The 19,440-nt window shown below is 41.0% G+C and overlaps 2 protein-coding genes across 2 annotated transcripts in view; one reads left to right on the forward strand and one right to left on the reverse strand.

Moving 5' to 3' along the window:
• Window positions 1-19,440, reverse strand: part of LOC128716270 (protein furry) — a 38,178-nt gene that overhangs the window by 15,755 nt on the left and 2,983 nt on the right. The window contains exons 2-11 of the mRNA XM_053811191.1: window positions 13,854-16,753; window positions 13,367-13,447; window positions 12,966-13,288; window positions 12,665-12,847; window positions 10,544-10,687; window positions 9,059-9,226; window positions 7,240-7,900; window positions 6,298-6,408; window positions 5,618-5,772; window positions 3,433-3,593 (exon numbers count right to left, since the gene is read on the reverse strand). Of these exons, the coding sequence (XP_053667166.1) occupies window positions 3,433-3,593; window positions 5,618-5,772; window positions 6,298-6,408; window positions 7,240-7,900; window positions 9,059-9,226; window positions 10,544-10,687; window positions 12,665-12,847; window positions 12,966-13,288; window positions 13,367-13,447; window positions 13,854-16,753 (4,887 nt within the window). The remainder of the gene's footprint in view (window positions 1-3,432; window positions 3,594-5,617; window positions 5,773-6,297; window positions 6,409-7,239; window positions 7,901-9,058; window positions 9,227-10,543; window positions 10,688-12,664; window positions 12,848-12,965; window positions 13,289-13,366; window positions 13,448-13,853; window positions 16,754-19,440) is intronic.
• LOC128716271 (antigen 5 like allergen Cul n 1-like) lies at window positions 569-2,447 on the forward strand. The gene is made up of 3 exons (XM_053811192.1): window positions 569-871; window positions 1,818-2,059; window positions 2,150-2,447. The coding sequence occupies exons 1-3, from the start codon at window positions 569-571 to the stop codon at window positions 2,445-2,447; spliced, it is 843 nt and encodes a 280-aa protein (XP_053667167.1).

Raw genomic sequence — 19,440 nt, forward strand, 5'->3', positions numbered from 1 at the left:
CGCCATACATATTTATGAACCGTGCACACAACTACTAACAGACAAATAGCTTAACTACATGCGGGATTTAACTCTCCGGGGATACGACACGATCTGGCGCTTTGCACGATAAATCCCTCGCCATCCCTCATCGATCGGTCACGCGTGCCGGCAATACGCTCGTAAAGAAATAAATACAGCAACAGATAGCTTTACGATTTCCAGAATCGATGTTTGCCCAGAACAACTGTCAACAACGATTTAGCAATGAAAATCCCATCCGCACACATGAGAGACAGTGCAATGGAATAAAAATGCAAAACCCCTTAGCACGGATGGGACCCTCGCACGAATCGAACATAAAACCAAATGGACACCAATTCCCGATGCACAGTTACAGCCGTGGCGAAACGTGGGTTGTGTTGCCAGGGAAGGGGAAAAAGTTTGAGCTTTGAAAAATTTAGTCAACCTTTCAGTTTCAGTGCAGTGCAATCCAGTGAAGCAGTGTTGTCCCCTGCGTGTTTAGCACGCTTTCCAATAGAGCCTGTACAGTGCAACAGTTGTCTGATCATAACCGGTAACCACCGACATGTATCGGGTAGCACTCGCGTCGGCTTTCTTTGTTCTTATGTGCCATTTCGGTTTGACAAAACACTATTCGGAATATTACTACTGTGAGAAAAATTATTGTCCCACGGGCAAACCCAACGTGGGCTGTGGATGCAAATTTAACGAATCGTACGCACCGGGCTGCGGTGGCAAAAGTGCCACGCTGCATAAGTTTACCAGGAAGGATGTACAGTTTATACTGCACATGCACAACCATCTCCGAAATTTGTTTGCCTGTGGTTCGGTAAACCGGTTCTTCCCAGCCGTACGGATGGTTCAACTGGTAAGATATCTTATGGCGAGACGATGCAGGGCGTTCTACATGCATACAAATTATTATTATGTGCTAAAAATCATGGTCAAACGGAGGGAGGAATTCAGATTGGGTGCACAAGTAAGTTTGCAGCGTTTTCCCTATAAAATATGTGACATCATTGTGCAAATTTTGCTACAAAGCATTTAGTCGATAGATTATCGTTCAGAAACTACGACGTTTCCCAAACTTTCTGACAATTACTAAACTGCACACCAAATCAATTATTCGCCTTTGAACCCATGAAAGAATCAATCCAATTTTACGATTTCCTAAGAACTAACAACTATGATTTTGATTGGGGCATTCGTCATTCTGATCATTCTGAACAGATTCGTCAAGGATATAGCATATTGACGATTAATGCTCAGAAATTTTACTTTAAATTCGATTCATTTGAAACAATATATAAATCTGGTCGTTTAAATATAATCATTAAATAAATAAAATAAATAAATAATATTATTAAACTAATGCATACAAAAAAAAACTGGCAAAGACTATGAATCCATGAATTCCAATCCATGAATCCATGACCGTATGAATTCCGCCATTGCTGTCGTTAATAAATCGGTGGCATCATTTTTTGCAAAGCACTGGAAACTTACTGATACACCCAATACCCAAAACTACTGCTAAAGAAATCGATAAAGAAAGCTCAACATCTTCATGCAACGAGTATAGGTTGGTGGGTTCTACTGGTTTTATGGTAGAGATGGTGGCTTCACACGATAAAACCCCATACCGCCCAGCATTTGGACCGTTCATCCGTGCGCAGCACTAAATATCTAATCATGTGTAAATAAAATCGAAAGAAAGCATTGGCACACAAACAGTTCTCCTGAAGTCGTAGTGACCGTTCTATTATTCTATTATAATTTCGACCGATTCGAACATATTCAATTCCATCCCGCAGCGTACAGACGACGACTTGCAATCGTTGGCCGAGTGCAATGTGAAAAACTGCACCTACGGACACGATCAGTGCCGTAGCACGGAACACTATCACTACGCTGGCCAAAACATTGCCAAACGTACGGTGTGCGGACGAACGCTTACGGTGACCGAGGTGGTCAACAGCTCAATGTACGCCTGGTTCGACGAGTACTGGGACACAAGGAGTGAAATGTTGGCCAAATATCCCGACTATAGCCCCAGGTAAGTTAAATTCAATGCCACCGGAATAATTTACGCACTAGCTTTTTTTTTGTGTTTTACCGTTTGGTGGTTTTGTTTGTTCATATGCAGAAAACCAATCGGCCACTTCACCCTGCTGGTAAACGATAACGTGTTCTTCATCGGTTGTGCGATGGTTTCTTACGCCAAGCGTATAAAGGATTACTTTGAGGAAACGGGGGAAGACTGTCGTGCATATTATTTCGTCTGCAATTATTCCTTTATCAATCTGAAAAATCGTGCAACTTATACCTCGGGAATGAAGCCAGCCACCATGTGCCAGACGCACCACAGCAAACAGTACCCTTGTTTGTGCAGCGTTCATGAGCCATACTCAACGTCCCTAGATTGGCAGGATCAGGTACTCTGATGGTTGTGATTTTTTGTTTTTGATTTGTAAGAATATTCCTTGCTGTCGTCTCCATGAATATTAATAAATCGGTTCAAACTGTTCCACACCAAAACGATTCATTTTGAAACGCTTTTACTTTGCATTTAGATGAATTTATTTTGGTAAATGTACATCATATTTCAGTTATTAAATCAATTATGGAAGAATTATTGCTGCTCATGTAGCGTAAGTGCAGTTATTATAGCGGAACACTATAATTGCATATGTAGAACACGCACTCAATATCATTTATACTTGAAGGTTATAGTGTCCACTTTCTTTATTGCTCAAGCAGTATTTTGAAAGGAGATATTATTACAAAAAATAAAACATAACTTTTGCGATGTCTTACCATTCAATTGTATTAATTTAGTCCTTGAATTTCGTGCTTTAAGTCGGCAATACTATTATTTTATTAAATTTAATTGATTTTATATTCCAAGTGTCATTTGTAAAAAAAAAAACAAGTTTCACTTGTTTATCGAATCATAATACAAATGCATTATTTATAAGTTCATAAACAATGAGTCGTTTATGCTTTGTTGAAAATTCGTAAATGAAAACTCATTGCGCTTTATGTTATGTACCGCTCTTAGCGTCGAGCTTACAAAGGCAACAAAACGTCTTGAAAGTAATTCTAGTTTCACCGTCTTCACATACAATCGTATCGCACCATTCATTTCAAATTTATTGCACACCCAGCAGCATTGTAAATAAGGCTTCATGACAAAATTGAATCACATCAATGTTTGTTTGCGTATGAAAATTAATTAAACGCCTCATGTACACACCACCAGAGGGCGCAGCTAAGAAATGATCGAATCGAACAGAATCATCTACTTAAACCACATCCTAGCACAACACAGATGAGATTTAATAGATGCATAACATCAATCAATCAATATCCTATTTGTATTGTATTATCTGCTTCAAATATTTAATTAAATGCATCAGTATAACTTACCCCGATCGCTCTCGGTATGTAACGGTCCAACGTTACCAAAGAACCGTTTGTCCAAAATCTGCAGCAACTGAAGGGCGGTCGAGTGTACCTCAACTCTGGGACAGCCAGTCATCAGCAGCGTTACGTTAATCACAGATGTATAATGGTCGCATGGATATTCTCTGTAAAGAGAGTTCACACATTTATTAGTTTTAAGTCCATTAGTAACTATTATTGGTGCATCATTACAAACTGTGCTATAAAAATAAAATCTAACTAACTAGTAACTAGTATTAGTACATGAGAATACATTGTGCTATAAAAATATAATGCACGTCATAATTAGGTTTAGTACCGACTAAACAAAAAAAACTTTTATATTTTTTTGGCAAAATTTTCGAAAAACTTTTGCTACACCAAACAACCAAACGGAATGACTACTTTATTAAGTTCATAAACACATTCATTTCCGATCATTCCCGCGTAATAACAAATGATAAGAATGATGCATTGTGCCACATCAACGTTCGGGTTCGATCCAAAGCACTATCATAAATTTTATCCTTGCTAAGGGCTACGTTCGCCTAGGTGGGAGTGTTCCCACAACGTTGCTGATTGTGTGGATGCATTTCTGTGGGTACTCAAATAATACGTTTTGAGTGCCTTCAATAGGATACCTTTTTTTTTTGGGGGATATTGCGAGCATTTTCGTTTTCCCCCATTGGACGAAGAATGCTATACAAGCGAACTCTCCCCATATAACCCCGGGATTTTCTCTCAGTTTCGACGAAACCCTCGCCATAGCCTACGGAAACAGTTGATGGATCGTAAAGCGGAATAGGTTTGTCTCTACCCATCTGCACGAATTTTGCAAACTCACGACGGTCGTAAAACCGGAAATTGATAAGGAACTTGAGAGCACATAAAACGCGCTGGGTTCGCGTCGTCGCAAGCTGTTATGCACAGCGCAACCCATCCCAGCTGCTGTTGTTGCTCAATATACTGGCAACATTATGTTGAGTCGCATTTTTTTTTTTTTTTACACAATGACTGGTTACGAATTGGTGCATCATGGATTGTCTCCCATCGTGAAGCTGACGGAACAAAGCCTGTTTTTTTTTTGCATTCATAACAAACCTCGTTGTGTGTAAGGGCCTTGTGACGCAAACGTTCGCAATGTCGGATAAACAATCAATTAAGGAATAGGTACGAGCGGAACTAACTCGACTACGTTGCCCTATTTTGCCAATCGGCTGAATATTGGTGTCATTTATAATTCCGTAACCAGTTAATCAATCCCGCTATAACCTGCCAAGCCGACATTTTATTGTGATACAATACAAAAAGTTTACCATTTTATTATGATAAACATGCACTTAAAAAATCATTTTATAACTGAAATAGCTAAAAATTTTACAAAGTAATTTTAAACTATAAAAACTGCTGAACAAACCTGAATTTGATTCGAAACGGTTGGCCATTTCTCGGCCTACATTGCTGGTCACAAAAAAAACACGAACCCTAAACCTAACACAATCTCAACGATAATTGAAAAACAGCAGCATCTTGTGACACCAGCAGAGCAAAAATATCACATTACCTCGTCCTGCAATGTTGCGCGGACACTCGGTAGCTAAAGCTTTACGGTGATAATAAACATTAAAATGCCGTAAAGCTTTTATTTCCACCCGGTCGTACCTGAACGCGCGCTGCTTTCGTTACAAGCTCTAATTGATAGTATGCCACCAAGGCAGCGGAAATGAACCGATCTGTACAGCAAACTCATTAGCAAACAATTTCACACTCAGCGGTCCCTTTCACTCAAGTGTTTGCTTTGTGCAGACATCTGGAGAGAAATCTTTCCATTGTGCAAAGCTAGTGGGGGGAAGGCTTTTACAATAATTAAGACGGTGTCGGGTTGTTTTTTTTTTGTTTGTCGCTAGATCTAATTCCGATAAATTCGTACCGGGAAGGGATAATTCCTTACTGAGAGGGAATGGTTAAATGATAATTAAATGATACAATGTTTTAATGCCTTCGCATTGCAGCGATAAACCATCTATTTACAAAGGAAAGCATAAGTTCAGCCGCCTTTTTTTCCTTAATAACAACGTTAAACAATATCATTCCTAAACCATACTGAACGAATGCGAATAAATAAATTGTTCCAAAACAAACACGTAAAAAGACCGAACGGAACCCTTACCTTGCGCTGAATATCACAGCCAATGCTAGAAAACAAGCATCTGCTTCACGTGGAGAAGCCGTATAACAGCGATCAATGACCCACTCAAGAAGCTGCCCTATATCGGGGTTTGATTCAAGCAGCAGTACGACCGTCTCCTTGGCCAATTCATAAATCTGAAAGTGGAAAAAATGAATGGAAGGTAAATTTTAGTTTTATCAGAGCTATGCAGTTTAAAAGGTTGCTTTAAAGCACAAGAACAAAGACATTTGTCGAATCCGATGCGATCATTACGATAAACAATAAAGTTACGCAGTTGCAACAACATTATTTCATAGTTAAATAGAAGCAAAAATGGCGATTTTTATAACTCCAAACAGCAAAAGTTTGCATGTTAATAGCTATATATACTATTTTTATTTATTTATCAAATGATGACGTATTATCAACGCCGCTTGCGTTGAATTTTGTACAATTATTACAAGGCATTTCCTCCTTGTAATTTGCCTTATCCCGGCCATACTCGGTTGTTAATGTAGCTATATATATATATATATATGTAGCTATATGCTAGCTGCATTTTATATGCCAATTAGAATTCCAATTCAACAACCTACAATTGTACCGCCTTGGGTAGAATATGCTGGGAGCCATTTAACCACACCACTATCCTATTCAACACACATTGAAGTTGTACGTACCTTATCATCTTTGGAAGTCATTAACATGTCCAACCAGCTGTAAATTGCACCATCTTCCGCCAAGTGACCGGAATCAAAACATGGACCACAACATAGAACTGCTGACATGGCCTGTAAACGGGAAGAGAAAATCGTAGCACATGGTTTTAAAAACACTCATATTGCATTCACTATGAATTTATACACTCCTGTTCCATTTTATTATCTCACTTATCTGATGAACTCGTTGCGGCCTCTTCAATTATTCTTCATTGTTTCAAAAATACACTTTCCGAGTACAGGTGGATAAAAGCATTTTTCTCGTTAAACAAAGCTCATTACTGTTTGCATTGAAGCAATATCCAGAATAAAGATAAATACGATTTTCAATCATCAGAAAAACCTCGAAGCGTATTTATTACTCTGCTGGTGTGACTGATGTTTTCTGTGCTTATTAACAATGCCATTGGTTGCTAAAAGGATAGGACTTCAGAATTGCTTTATTACATTACTGGAGATTACGAATATAAAAAATGCGTGTGTTTTAAAAATGTTTTATAATGTTTGTATTTTAACTAGCAAAAAGTTGAGCATCATTGAAAACGTTAAACGTAGCAAGAAATTTATCGAAAACAATATTATTAAAACGATCCAACTCGTCAACAAAGACACAAAGATTATCATCGTTAAAGAACTTTATGGGTTTGCTATAATTTCTTCTTACAATACTATAAATATTATTATGGCTTCTTTGTCCTTTTCACTTGTTTATAACTATAATGCGTTTAAAACTAAACTTATAAAATGCTGTTGTTTGCAGAATAATATACGAGAAGTGAAATAAATGATTTCATCTGACCAATGCCATTAAATTGAGTGTAATCTCTCTCTCTAATTCTCTTTACTATGCACTTGCTATATTAAGATAATTTTAAGTAGAATTGCACAACTCAATACACTCACCTGTAATGCGCTGAATTGTAACCTTTCCTCTTCCGCTGCAATGGTTCCAACGGACGCGTTGGCCGCAGAACCGATACCGGTCGTGGTAGACGAGCTGCCCCATACACTCGCACCAATCGTTCCACCACCGATGCCGCTAACACCACTGCCGATTCCGGTAATGCTAACACCACCGCTACCACTGCTACCCACCCCATGGTGGTTCCCATGGTGGTGGTGCGTGGAACCATGATGGCCATGTGCAAAGGGTAGCGCATATGCACTACCACTCCAACCGACAAACAGATTGACCAGGTTCCGTTTCAGCTCACGCGACAACAGTGTGCCGCACGATTCGAGCGAAAAGTTTTTTATCATCTTGCGTATAAAGTCACAGAAGTGTGTCTTTACCTCGCGCATGCTGCTGCTGTCCTTGCCGTCCGTTTCCGATTCCAGGTACAGGCGGGCACCGTCGATGTACTCGACGAAGGTCGGATGCAGCGACATCGTTTCGCGCTCCAGCACAAATTGACTGATGCCGAACGTGCCGTTCTCCGCAATCTTCTCCAGCACACGCACCAGTTGCAACCGCAGTGCATCACGCCGTCGGCGGCGTCTCATATTCTCCTGCTTCCGATCGATGGCTTCACGGATGTACACTACTAGCTCTTCCATCAGGTCCCTGTTGTAATGACGAACGAGCGGGTAAAGAAGGTGATGCAAAATTTAATCAGAATACGAATACGAAAAATGCATAATCCAATCAAATGATACACTGTTCATTAGAATCTCTATCTCCTGGCAGTATGTACAGTATTTCAAACAGGTGCCATCGTTATCATTACGCATATGTAGGTTCACATTTAATTACTTTGTGTATCTGTCTACATCTTTTACCTTGTTAGGAAACTAGCTTTTTTCCTAATTTTTATCGAACATTCATTCTAAATGTTCACTTCAAATTTTTGTAAATGAACTTAGCGTCCCTTTAGAAACAATTTATATGTACTTTTCCGTATAATTAAACTGTTATAATTTTCCAAGATTTCAAAAAAATTATAAATTCCCTAAAGTTATATTACATTCTCTTTTTTTGGTGATAGCTATGTGGGATTCTCATTATAATATTCTGTAATACATGAAAATAATTTAGTATTTTACTGCTATTCTAAATTCGAGAGATATATTTCGACTAACATCTGTTTTTTTCATGTTTAACTGGAATTTGTTGAGATAGATGTGGGTAAAGTCAAAAAGAGGGAAAAAATCCACATCTACCGCTACATATTCCCCTTAAATTAATAGTTTTTTTGAAATGGATAAATTTGTAACACTTCAACTCGACAATCCTGTAATATATAATTGAAGTAAATAAATAAACAAGAGCGTAGGACGTTAGAAACATTGGGAAGAGAAGAATATTAAAGCTCAGTTCAGAAAAGATTACTGGATTCGGATCAAGTTGAACATGGAAGGCGTCGGAGTTGATTTCCCACTTTCTGGAATGTCTGCATACTGAAATTCCGTTCATAGCAATCTCAATACACCGAAGCAATTGCAAAGCTTTCAGTGTGTCACAAAAGAGAGAAAGCATAGAACAAAACCGTTCTCAGCATACAAAATGTACGGAAATTAGGAGCGGATTCCAGTACTAGCTCAACAAAAGCTCTATTGCATCTTTACCAGAATGAAGGAAGCTAATAATAATAAAAGAAAAATTTGATCAACTGGAAATAAGACAACGAAGTAACATAACCCGATTCAGGGATATAGTAAGTAAATGTGAAAACATAATCAAATCCATAATAATAATATTAAACGGTTCCCTTTCTTTACTCACTTGAGCGCGTCATGGTTTATCATTCCCAGTGCATTAACGGCCGCATCTCGTATATCGACGACTTCGCAACGTAACAACGGTATTACCAGCTTGTAAAGTGCCACCGGTGAAGCGGTCGTCCCGCTGGACTTGTCGCTACGATCCGCCGACAGCGAATCCGGCGACGAGCTGCAAGCAAAACCCCATTCGCCAATATCACATGCAGCGCATACCGGATGAGAAGAGAAAAACAAACGAACAAACGATGAAACGGCGGCATTATACACAGACACGTACAATATGCTATACAAGAAAAAACCATTACCATGCTACAAGCCGCTAAGGTAAAACAACCGAACAAAGTATAAATCGCACTATAGTAAAGGTAGTAGTAACAATGGTAATAGTGATGGTATGATGGTACAATGAGCTGCAATACTTTCGCTGTGGGTTTCTAGCAGGCAACCTCGGTGCGATCCGTTGCCAACGGAAATGCAACCTTTTTGTTTCTGCCTCAAACACATCGACAATATTGCGCGTCAAAAGAACAGCAAGATCAACAAGTAATTGGTACTCAATATTTATGTTGCTACATCCAAATGTGTACACTACGAGCTATACTGAAGAATTACCCTCACGGTAACGAACACGGCTTGTCACAAAATTGGTATTGATTGAAAAGTTATGCAAAGTGTTAAACTAATATTTTTGCTATCCGCTAGAAACAATGAGTGAGTTGCACTTAGATTAATCGTTAGCCTTGAACATTTATTAGGCATTTCAAATACCTTTATCTAAACATTTTACCATCAAATCAAGAATGTACGTTCCCAAAGTGTATTTGGTTGCTATTTGCCATGTCCGTAGCTAATACCGTATTTTTTTTTTAATTAAACCACATGAACTCTCCAATTATTCAAATAAAATGTTATAAAACATATGACAAACGAGCTGTGCTAAAAGATGACGAATAGTTGGATTAGTTGGCACCGCTTCATTCCGGATGCGCAAACTATACCAATAACAACAAAATGGACGTCGCTGTTGGACGCACACCGGATGACTTCAAATCACTAACTTTCCAATTAGGTTTTAGTAAATGTGTGTGTATGTGTCGGGAAGATCAAGCAACTAATTTGATGCTGATGACTCTACAGCAACCAAGAGCAACGTAACGCACACTAATAAAAAAAGAAACAAAAAAGACCGATTATGCTTTCGTTAAAAACGGAAACACACTGTAAATGAATGAAACCTAGAGAACATCATTAAAAAAAAACCTATTTAGAAATAAAAGAAATGTGCATCTGCTGAACAAGGTAACTAAAAATGAGCAGATTAACACTGAAATTATGAACGCGAGTGAAACAGAAATGAAAACGATTAACCAAAGAAAAGAAGAAGAAGAAACACAACAGAATGAGTGAAACAACACATAATGGTAACAAAAACAGTAAAAGTAGTTTGTGTAAAACTATGCCGGAAAGAAAAGAAAATAAACGTTACCCTTGTCTCTTATGTCTGGCATCTTTGCGACCATAGGATAGAGGTAGGGTGAAGCGTGTCACGATTCCTTCTGGTCCAAACACGGATGACGGTATATTGTCCAACGAGTCGGACAACGAGCGGGAATCCGACTGATCATGCAGACTGATCGTTGCGTAATGGTGTAAGTGTGCGTGTGTGCGTGTTTGTGTTTGAATGCGAACGGAAGCGAACATGTTCGGATGGAAGGCACATATTCGGGGTAATAATTGGCCAGCAAAACATTAACATTCCGCATTGGGAGTTCCAGTTCGAGCGTATCGTTATTTTGATGAACCATTATGAGCACGATTTGGGGGGTTTGAGCAGCACGCAAAACCCCGAACATACATGGTAGTAAGTATTTGGTTCGCAATTAGTTAAGCAATAATAAAGGACACCTCGTAGAAAGAGGTGAATAGAATGGCAATAAGGCAATAACAATAGTGTTTAGATTTTCATCATCATTGTTGTTGTTGTTGGTGTTGTTGTAGATGTAGTGGTCGGTCGTAAAGAATAGTGGTGTAACAGTAGAAGGTCGATAAGCGGTGGAAATTGTTGTTTCGATTAACAGGATATGACGCGTCGGCATAGAGAGAAGAAACATGAAAGAAAAACATACTTTAAGTGTTACATATCATTCAATGTCACTAGTCAAACAATTTGTAATGCTTTCTGCAGCATGTGCCAGTGGTTTTACACCTGAAAATTACAAAACAATAAGAGAAGAAGAAAAAAACACGAACGCCAAATGTGTTTACCGGACCCCAATATCCCGTATGCACCGGTGCAATTTACATTAGATACGCCCGCTTGTGGTAAAACACTTTATAGCACAAATTTATAGCAAACGGTGATTGCACTGTTGTGCCTTCACTAAGTGAAACGTGTGAGTATAACAACAAACTCGTGTATCCGTAATTCCCTCGATAAACCAAACACACACAAAAAACACTAAAAAACACACACACACAATCAACTAAACAACCGAAACCGAATGATTATGTGTTTCCATCACATAACATTTACGAAAAATTGGTACAATTTTTCAAATGTTTGTGCTCGTTTCGAACAAAAAGTGGTGCGATGAGTGTAGAATGAATCGAAGTGAAGGGAATACAACAACACGACGATTTGATTCGTTATTTACAGCAAACATCGTGGAAGAGAGTGGAACAGAGTATAATGATGGAGTTTGCACGGCACCAAAAATTTGTGTACTGATGTTAAGTTGTGGCAGCATGAGTATCAAAACAGTGTTTAAAAATATTTAAAAATAAACACACACACACGGTAAACAAAACCAAAATTAACAGTTTATAATTGAAACTTATAGGTTAAAGTGACTGAATGTGAAAACTGTATCACGTCTTTTGAGTAACTAGTAGTTAATATGAAACGTAAGCCTCAAAAACCAACAGACAAAGCGTCTATCCTTTGTTCGTTCTATATATTTAAAGAATGGACATTCTGTACAAACATCCTATTGTCGGTGAATAAACTAAACATTATCTAGCGCGAACCATATCCATCTAAATCCATTTACATTTGGTTAACAACAACCCCCAACATTCTATTGCATCAACAAATGTTATGTTCAATTGTGTGAAAACCGCTTGAATGTTATTGTGTTTTTTGTTCCATCAAAACAAGGTGTTATGATGTGTTTTGACAAAACAAGAAAAAACCGAACAATCCGAGTTACGAAATAATTGTTTCTACAGTACATAGTCACATTTAAAGAAAACACATACACAGACACACGCTACCAAAGGCTATACATGTTGTAAATAATAACCTACGTAGAGGTTACAACTAAATATATTACCAACTGGAAACGAACAATGTTATAGAATACTGTAACGGTCTGAGACCGAGGGCTGATTATCTTTTTACGAGACCATCCATAAGTTTACATACAATCGACACCCATCATCACACGACACGCATACACATATTGTTGGAAGGAAGAAGTGTACGACAAAATAGCAATCGACGAACAGTATTTCCTTTTGGTACGAGACAGTATGCTGTTTGCAGTAAATATGTGTCAAGTCTACAGTTCCGTGTGCGACGCTTGCCACATGCACACAGTACACTTACCTCAGGCTAAGATCAGGCGAGGCACATCGCACAGCAACGCTTGGCATTTGCGGTATAAGACGCATTGCGAGTGCTACCTGATTTTTCCACAGATGTGCCAACGAGTCACGCTGCGCCTCGGAGGGTGGTTTCTTCGTCGGTGCAGAACTGCGTAGTAACGATGCACGATTATCACTAACCGGGCTGCAGGGCGAACGAAACGATGCAAAAAGATAGACGGATCATTAAAATTTAAAAGACGTTGCTGCGTGTTGTTTCTTTTCCAGCTTGGAGATGAAATTCTCTTCCGGCTATTACGTACGTTGGATCTATCACGTTGAACAGGCTCGTTACACGTTGGTAGCAAATGGGCCAGGCTTGCGCCACTACTGATGGACAATGCTGTAAAACGCGTGTCCGCTCCATGAACCCGAACAAACACACACTCCAGGGATCGTACGCTTGGCCAAGCGCTGATTGCGACAGACAAAGGGTTAAGGTGGACGCTTTAGTTGATTCCTCGATGTGCCCCGTTGTCCATACGCCACTGTTACGATCCACAATCCATTGCAGATCGATCAGGTTAGCGTTAAGCATTGCCGTACGGTCAGTCTGAGGTAGCATATGTAGACATTTCTCAAGCACCTACAATGAGAAAACACCCAAAAAGGGAAAAATGTGAAAACTGGGTGAAATTTTTGAATCAAATCGTTATATATTTACCTGCGGACAGCATTTATCGATCACATCAATCAAGGGTGGTTCCGTTTCGGGAATGCCTAGTAATTTTTTCAATACTTTCACCTGCAAACAAAAATGTATAAATTATTCTTTTGATATTGAACGGTTTTTTGCAAACACCACACGCATAATTCACGATAAGAAGTAATTAATATACTAAGCACACTCAACTCTTGATCTAGACATTTGATAATAACATTGAATTTCCTTGAAAAGATTGCATTTTATGGCTGGTTATCGTGATTGTCACAATCTCTAATCATTCAGATTCTAAAATAGCAATGCAATCTGTTATGTAACAGATGAAATATGAATATCTCTGAGTCGTTAATTTAAGTGCATCGTCCACTAAATAATTTCTTAAACCACAACGATTTGTTAATTACGATGGCACACCCATCGATAACGACCATATAAACCATTTAAATCGTTTAAATTTAATCTCATCAATCAAACCACCAACACTCACCTCCTTCAATATGCTGACCGCAAACTTGCGTGGCTGTGATCGACAATTACAAAGCATAACCAATGCTAAACCTTCCACCATGTGCATTGTCGTCGCTAGCGGTAGCTCGTGTCCTTTCTTCCCACCGGTAGCGTGGCTACTGCCTGCCGTCGAGTCCGCAGTGCCTCCACCAGCACCACCACCAATGCCACTGCTGCTGCTCGTACCCACACCACCGATCGCACCCGCCGTAATGGTGGTTGTTTGTGTGATGGAAGAAATGCCCGAGCTACCACTGGAATTGGAATTTATTGTAGCCGCATTCAACGAGGCATTGGCAGCCGTTTGTGGCAGAGCAAGGTTTGATTTTAACATTCCCAAATCTTGCTGATTAGTGGGACGTCCAGCCACCAAACCGCCACCACCGGGTTGCCCCGGTGCAGGAACACCACCGGTGCCAATCGGGCCGACCTTCGTGTTGAGCGTATTGTTGTTACTGTTGCTGTTGCTTCCCGTGCCAAGCAAATTACGCCACACCGTCAGAAATGCGTACAACATGCGCAACCCATTGTCGAGCAGCTGTGGAAATGTGTCCACTACATCTCGTGCCAAAAACTGACTAAAGCCTTGTATCACATCCTGACGCCATTCGGGAAAATCACAAACCAACGTCTGTAACGATTGATGTGCCAAGCCACGTAACTCCTCGTCCATGTGGATCGTCAAGCGGGACAGCATGTCCACCAGCTCGTGCCCGGTCATATTATCCGGGGTGAGCCGTGGAACCGCGGCAATACACGTACGGAACAAATCGATGCGTGGCTTCCGTTCGCCGGTGAGCATTTCGTCCAGCTCCTTGTTTTGATTCTGTATCACCGTCATCATCAGTGGGCGACCGCAGTGAATGTCGAGCGCACGCAAGATGTCCACGAATACACGCCGAACGTGCGGGAAATAGTTCGACATCCCGATGCTGCGGGCCGTATCTTCGGTGAGCATTTTGTTCAGATACGTTTTCTTCACGCGCAGCGTATTGCCGGATGGAAGAACGCCCACCGTACGTGGCATGGGCGGTTCGCCGTCCTTCTGCTGCAGCGAGTCCGCCACCACCATGAACGCGCGCAGCCCAATGCTCATACGCTCCGGCGTCATGATGATCTTGATCGGACGGCCCACACACAGCAGCTCGAACACGATCTCGCGCATCGCAAAGTCGAGCCGTTCCTGGGCGATAAATTGGATGATTTTTACAAATATGTTGAGCGGTGTGTCGCGCGGGACAACCGCTTTGGAGCCGCGTGGAAACAACGAGTTCACGATGCTTTGCAGCCGCGAATGGGTGGCGGAATTGGATTCACACTTTATCCGGATGATGTACACCCAGAGCAAGCGGTACAACGATTCCAACGCAACGCGGCTCATTTTCGGATCCTTGTTCTTCAGATTGCTGAGACACATCGCCAGAAAGCAGTGCCAGTTGCTGAGAAAGAAGGATTTCTGCGAAACGCACAGCAGGCACGTCACCAGGGGGAACAGGGCCAGCTTGTGCTTGGACTTGGTGCATGCGTCCAACGTTTGCGAGTACAGCAAATCGATGAAGTTTTTCACGCACGGTACATTCACCTCATTTTTCACCGTAGCCGCTACCGGGACTAGAATTTCCACAAACAAGCCAGCCATCGCGTGCTTAATATCCTTATCCTTTACCTCCAGGAAGTACTGTGCGCATTCGTGCATGAACTGAAACGATGCCTCAAACTCCTCGATCGGGGCCATCTTCACGCGGAAGAACTTCATGCCCATCAGCAAGCTGATAATACTGTGCGTAGTGAATGGGCTCGGTTCCTTGCTGCGCAGTTCCTTCAGCTCCGTCATGAACCGCTTCCGCACGGAGGAAAATCGACTCTGGGCCAGCACACCGACCACCTCTGCGTATAGATCGGCAATGCGATAGCAGTCGTTTGCGTTCGGCGCAGTTTGTGCACCCTCTTTGTACTTGAACTGGCGAAAGGCAAGGTTTTCAATCTGCTTCGTTATATCATCATGCCCGGGGTGGAACGGAAACTGACGCAGGATCTCGATCAGTGCAAGGCAGAAGATGAACTCTACTGCCGCTTCTCGGCGCAACAGTTGATACTCTAAATCCAGCCCCGATTTGTTCACCGCGTGGTGTGCGGTGGTGGTTGGTCCTGTTTGTAAGTCTCGCTTTATGTTCTTGTCACAAATCTGATGCTTGTGCCAGGCAAGCAGCGCCTTCAGTAACGATGGCAGACAGTGTTCAGCGACGGAACCGAGTGCCTGGAGCAGCTGGTCGAACTGGTAGTCCTCACCGCGCTGCAGCAACTTTGGCAAGTTTTTGTCCGACCCATCCAACAGTACGCTTTCGATTTTCTTCTCCGCCTGCACGGTAAAGTCTGTGAACAGCGTACGCATTACGATTTCTCCAGGCCGTAGCGTACCATCCGATGCGGCCATCATATCGATGGTGGCCGCCATTCCACCGCCACTGTTGCCGGACAGAATCGCCGAACGATTGTGGCTATTCCAAGGCAACAAACTAAGCCGCACTGAGGTGATGTTGGAGGCGCTTAGTGGTGATTTCGATGGTTCCGAGGTTTCGATATTAACCGGACGCTCGATCACGGTTATAGTATCGCCTTCGTCCACTATTGTACTGTTGTTCGCTCCAGTGCCGAGTCCCGATGCTCCAGCACCGCTGGCAACCGGTGCCAATTGCGACAGTTGCATTTGAGATCCATTCTTTGAGGTCCGATCGTTGCTAAGCTTCGGTGTGCTGCGTACACTGTCGGATGATTGGCCCACAGTTCCAACACTAGCGGCACCGATAGATTCATGCTGAACAGTGTTGGCCTGCTGCTGATTTATTCCCACATTTGTTGGTTCACTATTGTGCTGAGATTCTACAACGAAACAAAAAGAAAAGATAAGCAAAAGTATATTAATAACATTTTCCAAAACTAACGACAGATTTTGTATGCCAAAATTTACACCTATGTCATTTATTTGAAATGTAAATAACCAGTCTATGCCATATTTTAATTAATTTAAATATAATATACGCAAACCGGAAGCGATTGCGGTGTTAAAGCCGGAGTAAAATCCATAGTTGTCGAATCCGACGTCAAATCGCAAGTTCAATCCGAAGTTTCGAAGATTCGGAATCGAATACGGAGCTGAATAGGAAGTCGAATCGGAAGTCGAACATGGAGTTGAATCGGAAGTCGTATCCTTAGTTAAAACCGGAGCCAAAATCAAAGTTGAATTCAGAGCCGAATTTGAAGTCGAAACCGAAGTCGAATGACGAAGGTGAATTTACGATAAAAGTGCACACTTTATCATTATTAACCGTGACACTATAACTCCCTTCTAGCTATCAATAGCTTTCATTGGAACATTTCTGGCATAATATTCACAAGTAGTACAGAAGGACAACAAGGATAAAGCGTTATTGGGAAAGATTAGAAACAAATTGGCTTAAATGAGTGATGAATTCTTAAAACATGATTTTTACATTATTGAAAAATGTAATTATAATTCTTCATAACTTCTGCCGCACCATTATTATGTATTTTTACAACATTATACTATTATCAAACATTTGACGGATCACAATTCCGAATAGTAAACAACTACCAAACGCACCGTAAACTGTTCCGTTGCACTTTCATTATAACACATCTAATCTTGTTACTTTATTATTTTTAAATCATACGTTTTTAGATTTTTTGTTTTTTTTGCGGAAACGTAAACCTTCCTTTTGCTTGTTTCCACACACTCAGCACTTTCAAATTACTCAGTTGTTTTAGCGGAACATAACCAGTTCGCATCACCAGCAATACAAATTTGCATTACCATGCTTTATGCAGGGTGTTTTACGACTGGAACAGATGCTATTCTTCTACCAAAACACAGACCAACACACACACACACCACAGGTCGACACCTAATCGATAATGAAACGTTCGTGTGGTAGCGCTGGCGAACGGTAGAGTAAGCGGAAGTAAATGAATCGCGCCACCCAGCCACGTGACTATTGCTAATTCCTGAAAACGACAGACACAAATAAACACACTAAGCCGGCAAGAGGGGCGCCGATGAGTTGAAACATAACGAGAACAATTTACTGTCGTGATTAGAAGTTATTTAATGTTGTACTAAAAATTTTAGTACACTTTAGTACAAATGATCCCTTTTCGACGGGGAGTTTTATAGGCCGATAATGATCACAAACAAATCCTTTCCATCAACCATAATGCCATGTGTGTGTGTACCGATATGGGGATGCGACCAAAAATAAACAACCTATCACTGCCGTTAACGCCGAGCAGCAAACGGTCTTTGATCTTTGGTGGGGACCCGATAAAAAAATAAATGAAAAATCAGTTCGACAAACTGAACGGAAAAGAAACTAATTTTTTCACACCATTTTTTTTGCTTGCCCACCCCACATGTAACGGTCGCAAAATGTGGGTGAAAAAAAGAAGAAGAAATAAACATTCATTACCCCCACGAAACATGTACCGCACGTGCGCCATTTCAAAAATAGCCACCCAGCGCAAATAGTACAATTACGTAGGACATGGTTTTTCGGGCGGCATGTCTGGGTACGGTCCAGGATCGTGTGTGTTTTTTTTTTGCTTGTTTTGGCATTTTATTTTATTTCGTTATTACTTTTCCACTTTTTTCTATTGACATTTGCAGTCATTCGTCAAGGAACACAAAAAAAAAACAGCAATTATTTAATAATAATGTTTTTCTTTGCAACTTTACTGTATAATGCTCGTTTAAATGACTTGCGATCATTCGTTAAACTACTCTCAACTTTGTTAAAACACAAATTATACTCACGTGCCGGGGACAGTAGGACAAGTGCGTGCCCAAAACGTGCCACTATTCTAAGTAATTTTCCAGGCAAACTGCCGCGTTCAAACATAAACTAGTATTTGTGTTTCCTGCCTCGCCTGGATCGAACTCCTCTATTCACGTCCAACTGCTGCTAATGTAAATGCACAGGACAGTGATCGTTCAGCTGCTCACTGATCCCATTTCACTGCGTATCGCGTGGTAACTGCTTTCTGCGCCACGCAAACAGCACCAAACACAAAGCTCAAACCACCACAGCCGATGCGGCCGAAAACGGAAAGGAAACGACACGAAAAAACAAAAAAACACGGGAAACGAAACACAAAATGCCACCCTTTTCCCTTTCTGTCAGGACGGACACAGTCCGAAGCACTGCTAGTTATGTTACCGTGTAAGGTGCCATTTTTAGCACCAAACTACCGTCCCGTCCCACCACACACAGACACACCCTGTGCGAAGGGGGAAGGAAAATAATACACACACGTAACTAGTTCATCACGTACCGAAGCAATAATTCCCGACAAAACTAGACGGGATGAAATTTCATTCCTTTCAAAGTTGGATCATTTTTTTTGTAGGGTGTGAAAACATCCGATTTCCACCCGGTTCGATCGCGGTTTCGATGATCGCGTCGGCGTACGATCGGGCTTCCCAATACACATCCCGCCGACACATCGATACACATGTTGTTGGGCGGGAAAAAATCGCATACATCATTTTTGAA

The sequence above is a fragment of the Anopheles marshallii genome, chromosome 3 (genome assembly GCF_943734725.1).
Source record: "Anopheles marshallii chromosome 3, idAnoMarsDA_429_01, whole genome shotgun sequence".
In the NCBI taxonomy this organism is placed as follows: Eukaryota; Metazoa; Arthropoda; class Insecta; order Diptera; family Culicidae; genus Anopheles; species Anopheles marshallii.

Excerpts from the sequence above, each read along its gene's own strand:
- LOC128716271 (XM_053811192.1), top strand. The coding sequence starts at position 569 with ATGTATCGGGTAGCACTCGCGTCGGCTTTCTTTGTTCTTATGTGCCAT. Across the intron at positions 872-1,817 it reads CCGTACGGATGGTTCAACTG|CGTACAGACGACGACTTGCA; the intron begins GTAAGATATCTT and ends TCCATCCCGCAG. Across the intron at positions 2,060-2,149 it reads TATCCCGACTATAGCCCCAG|AAAACCAATCGGCCACTTCA; the intron begins GTAAGTTAAATT and ends GTTCATATGCAG.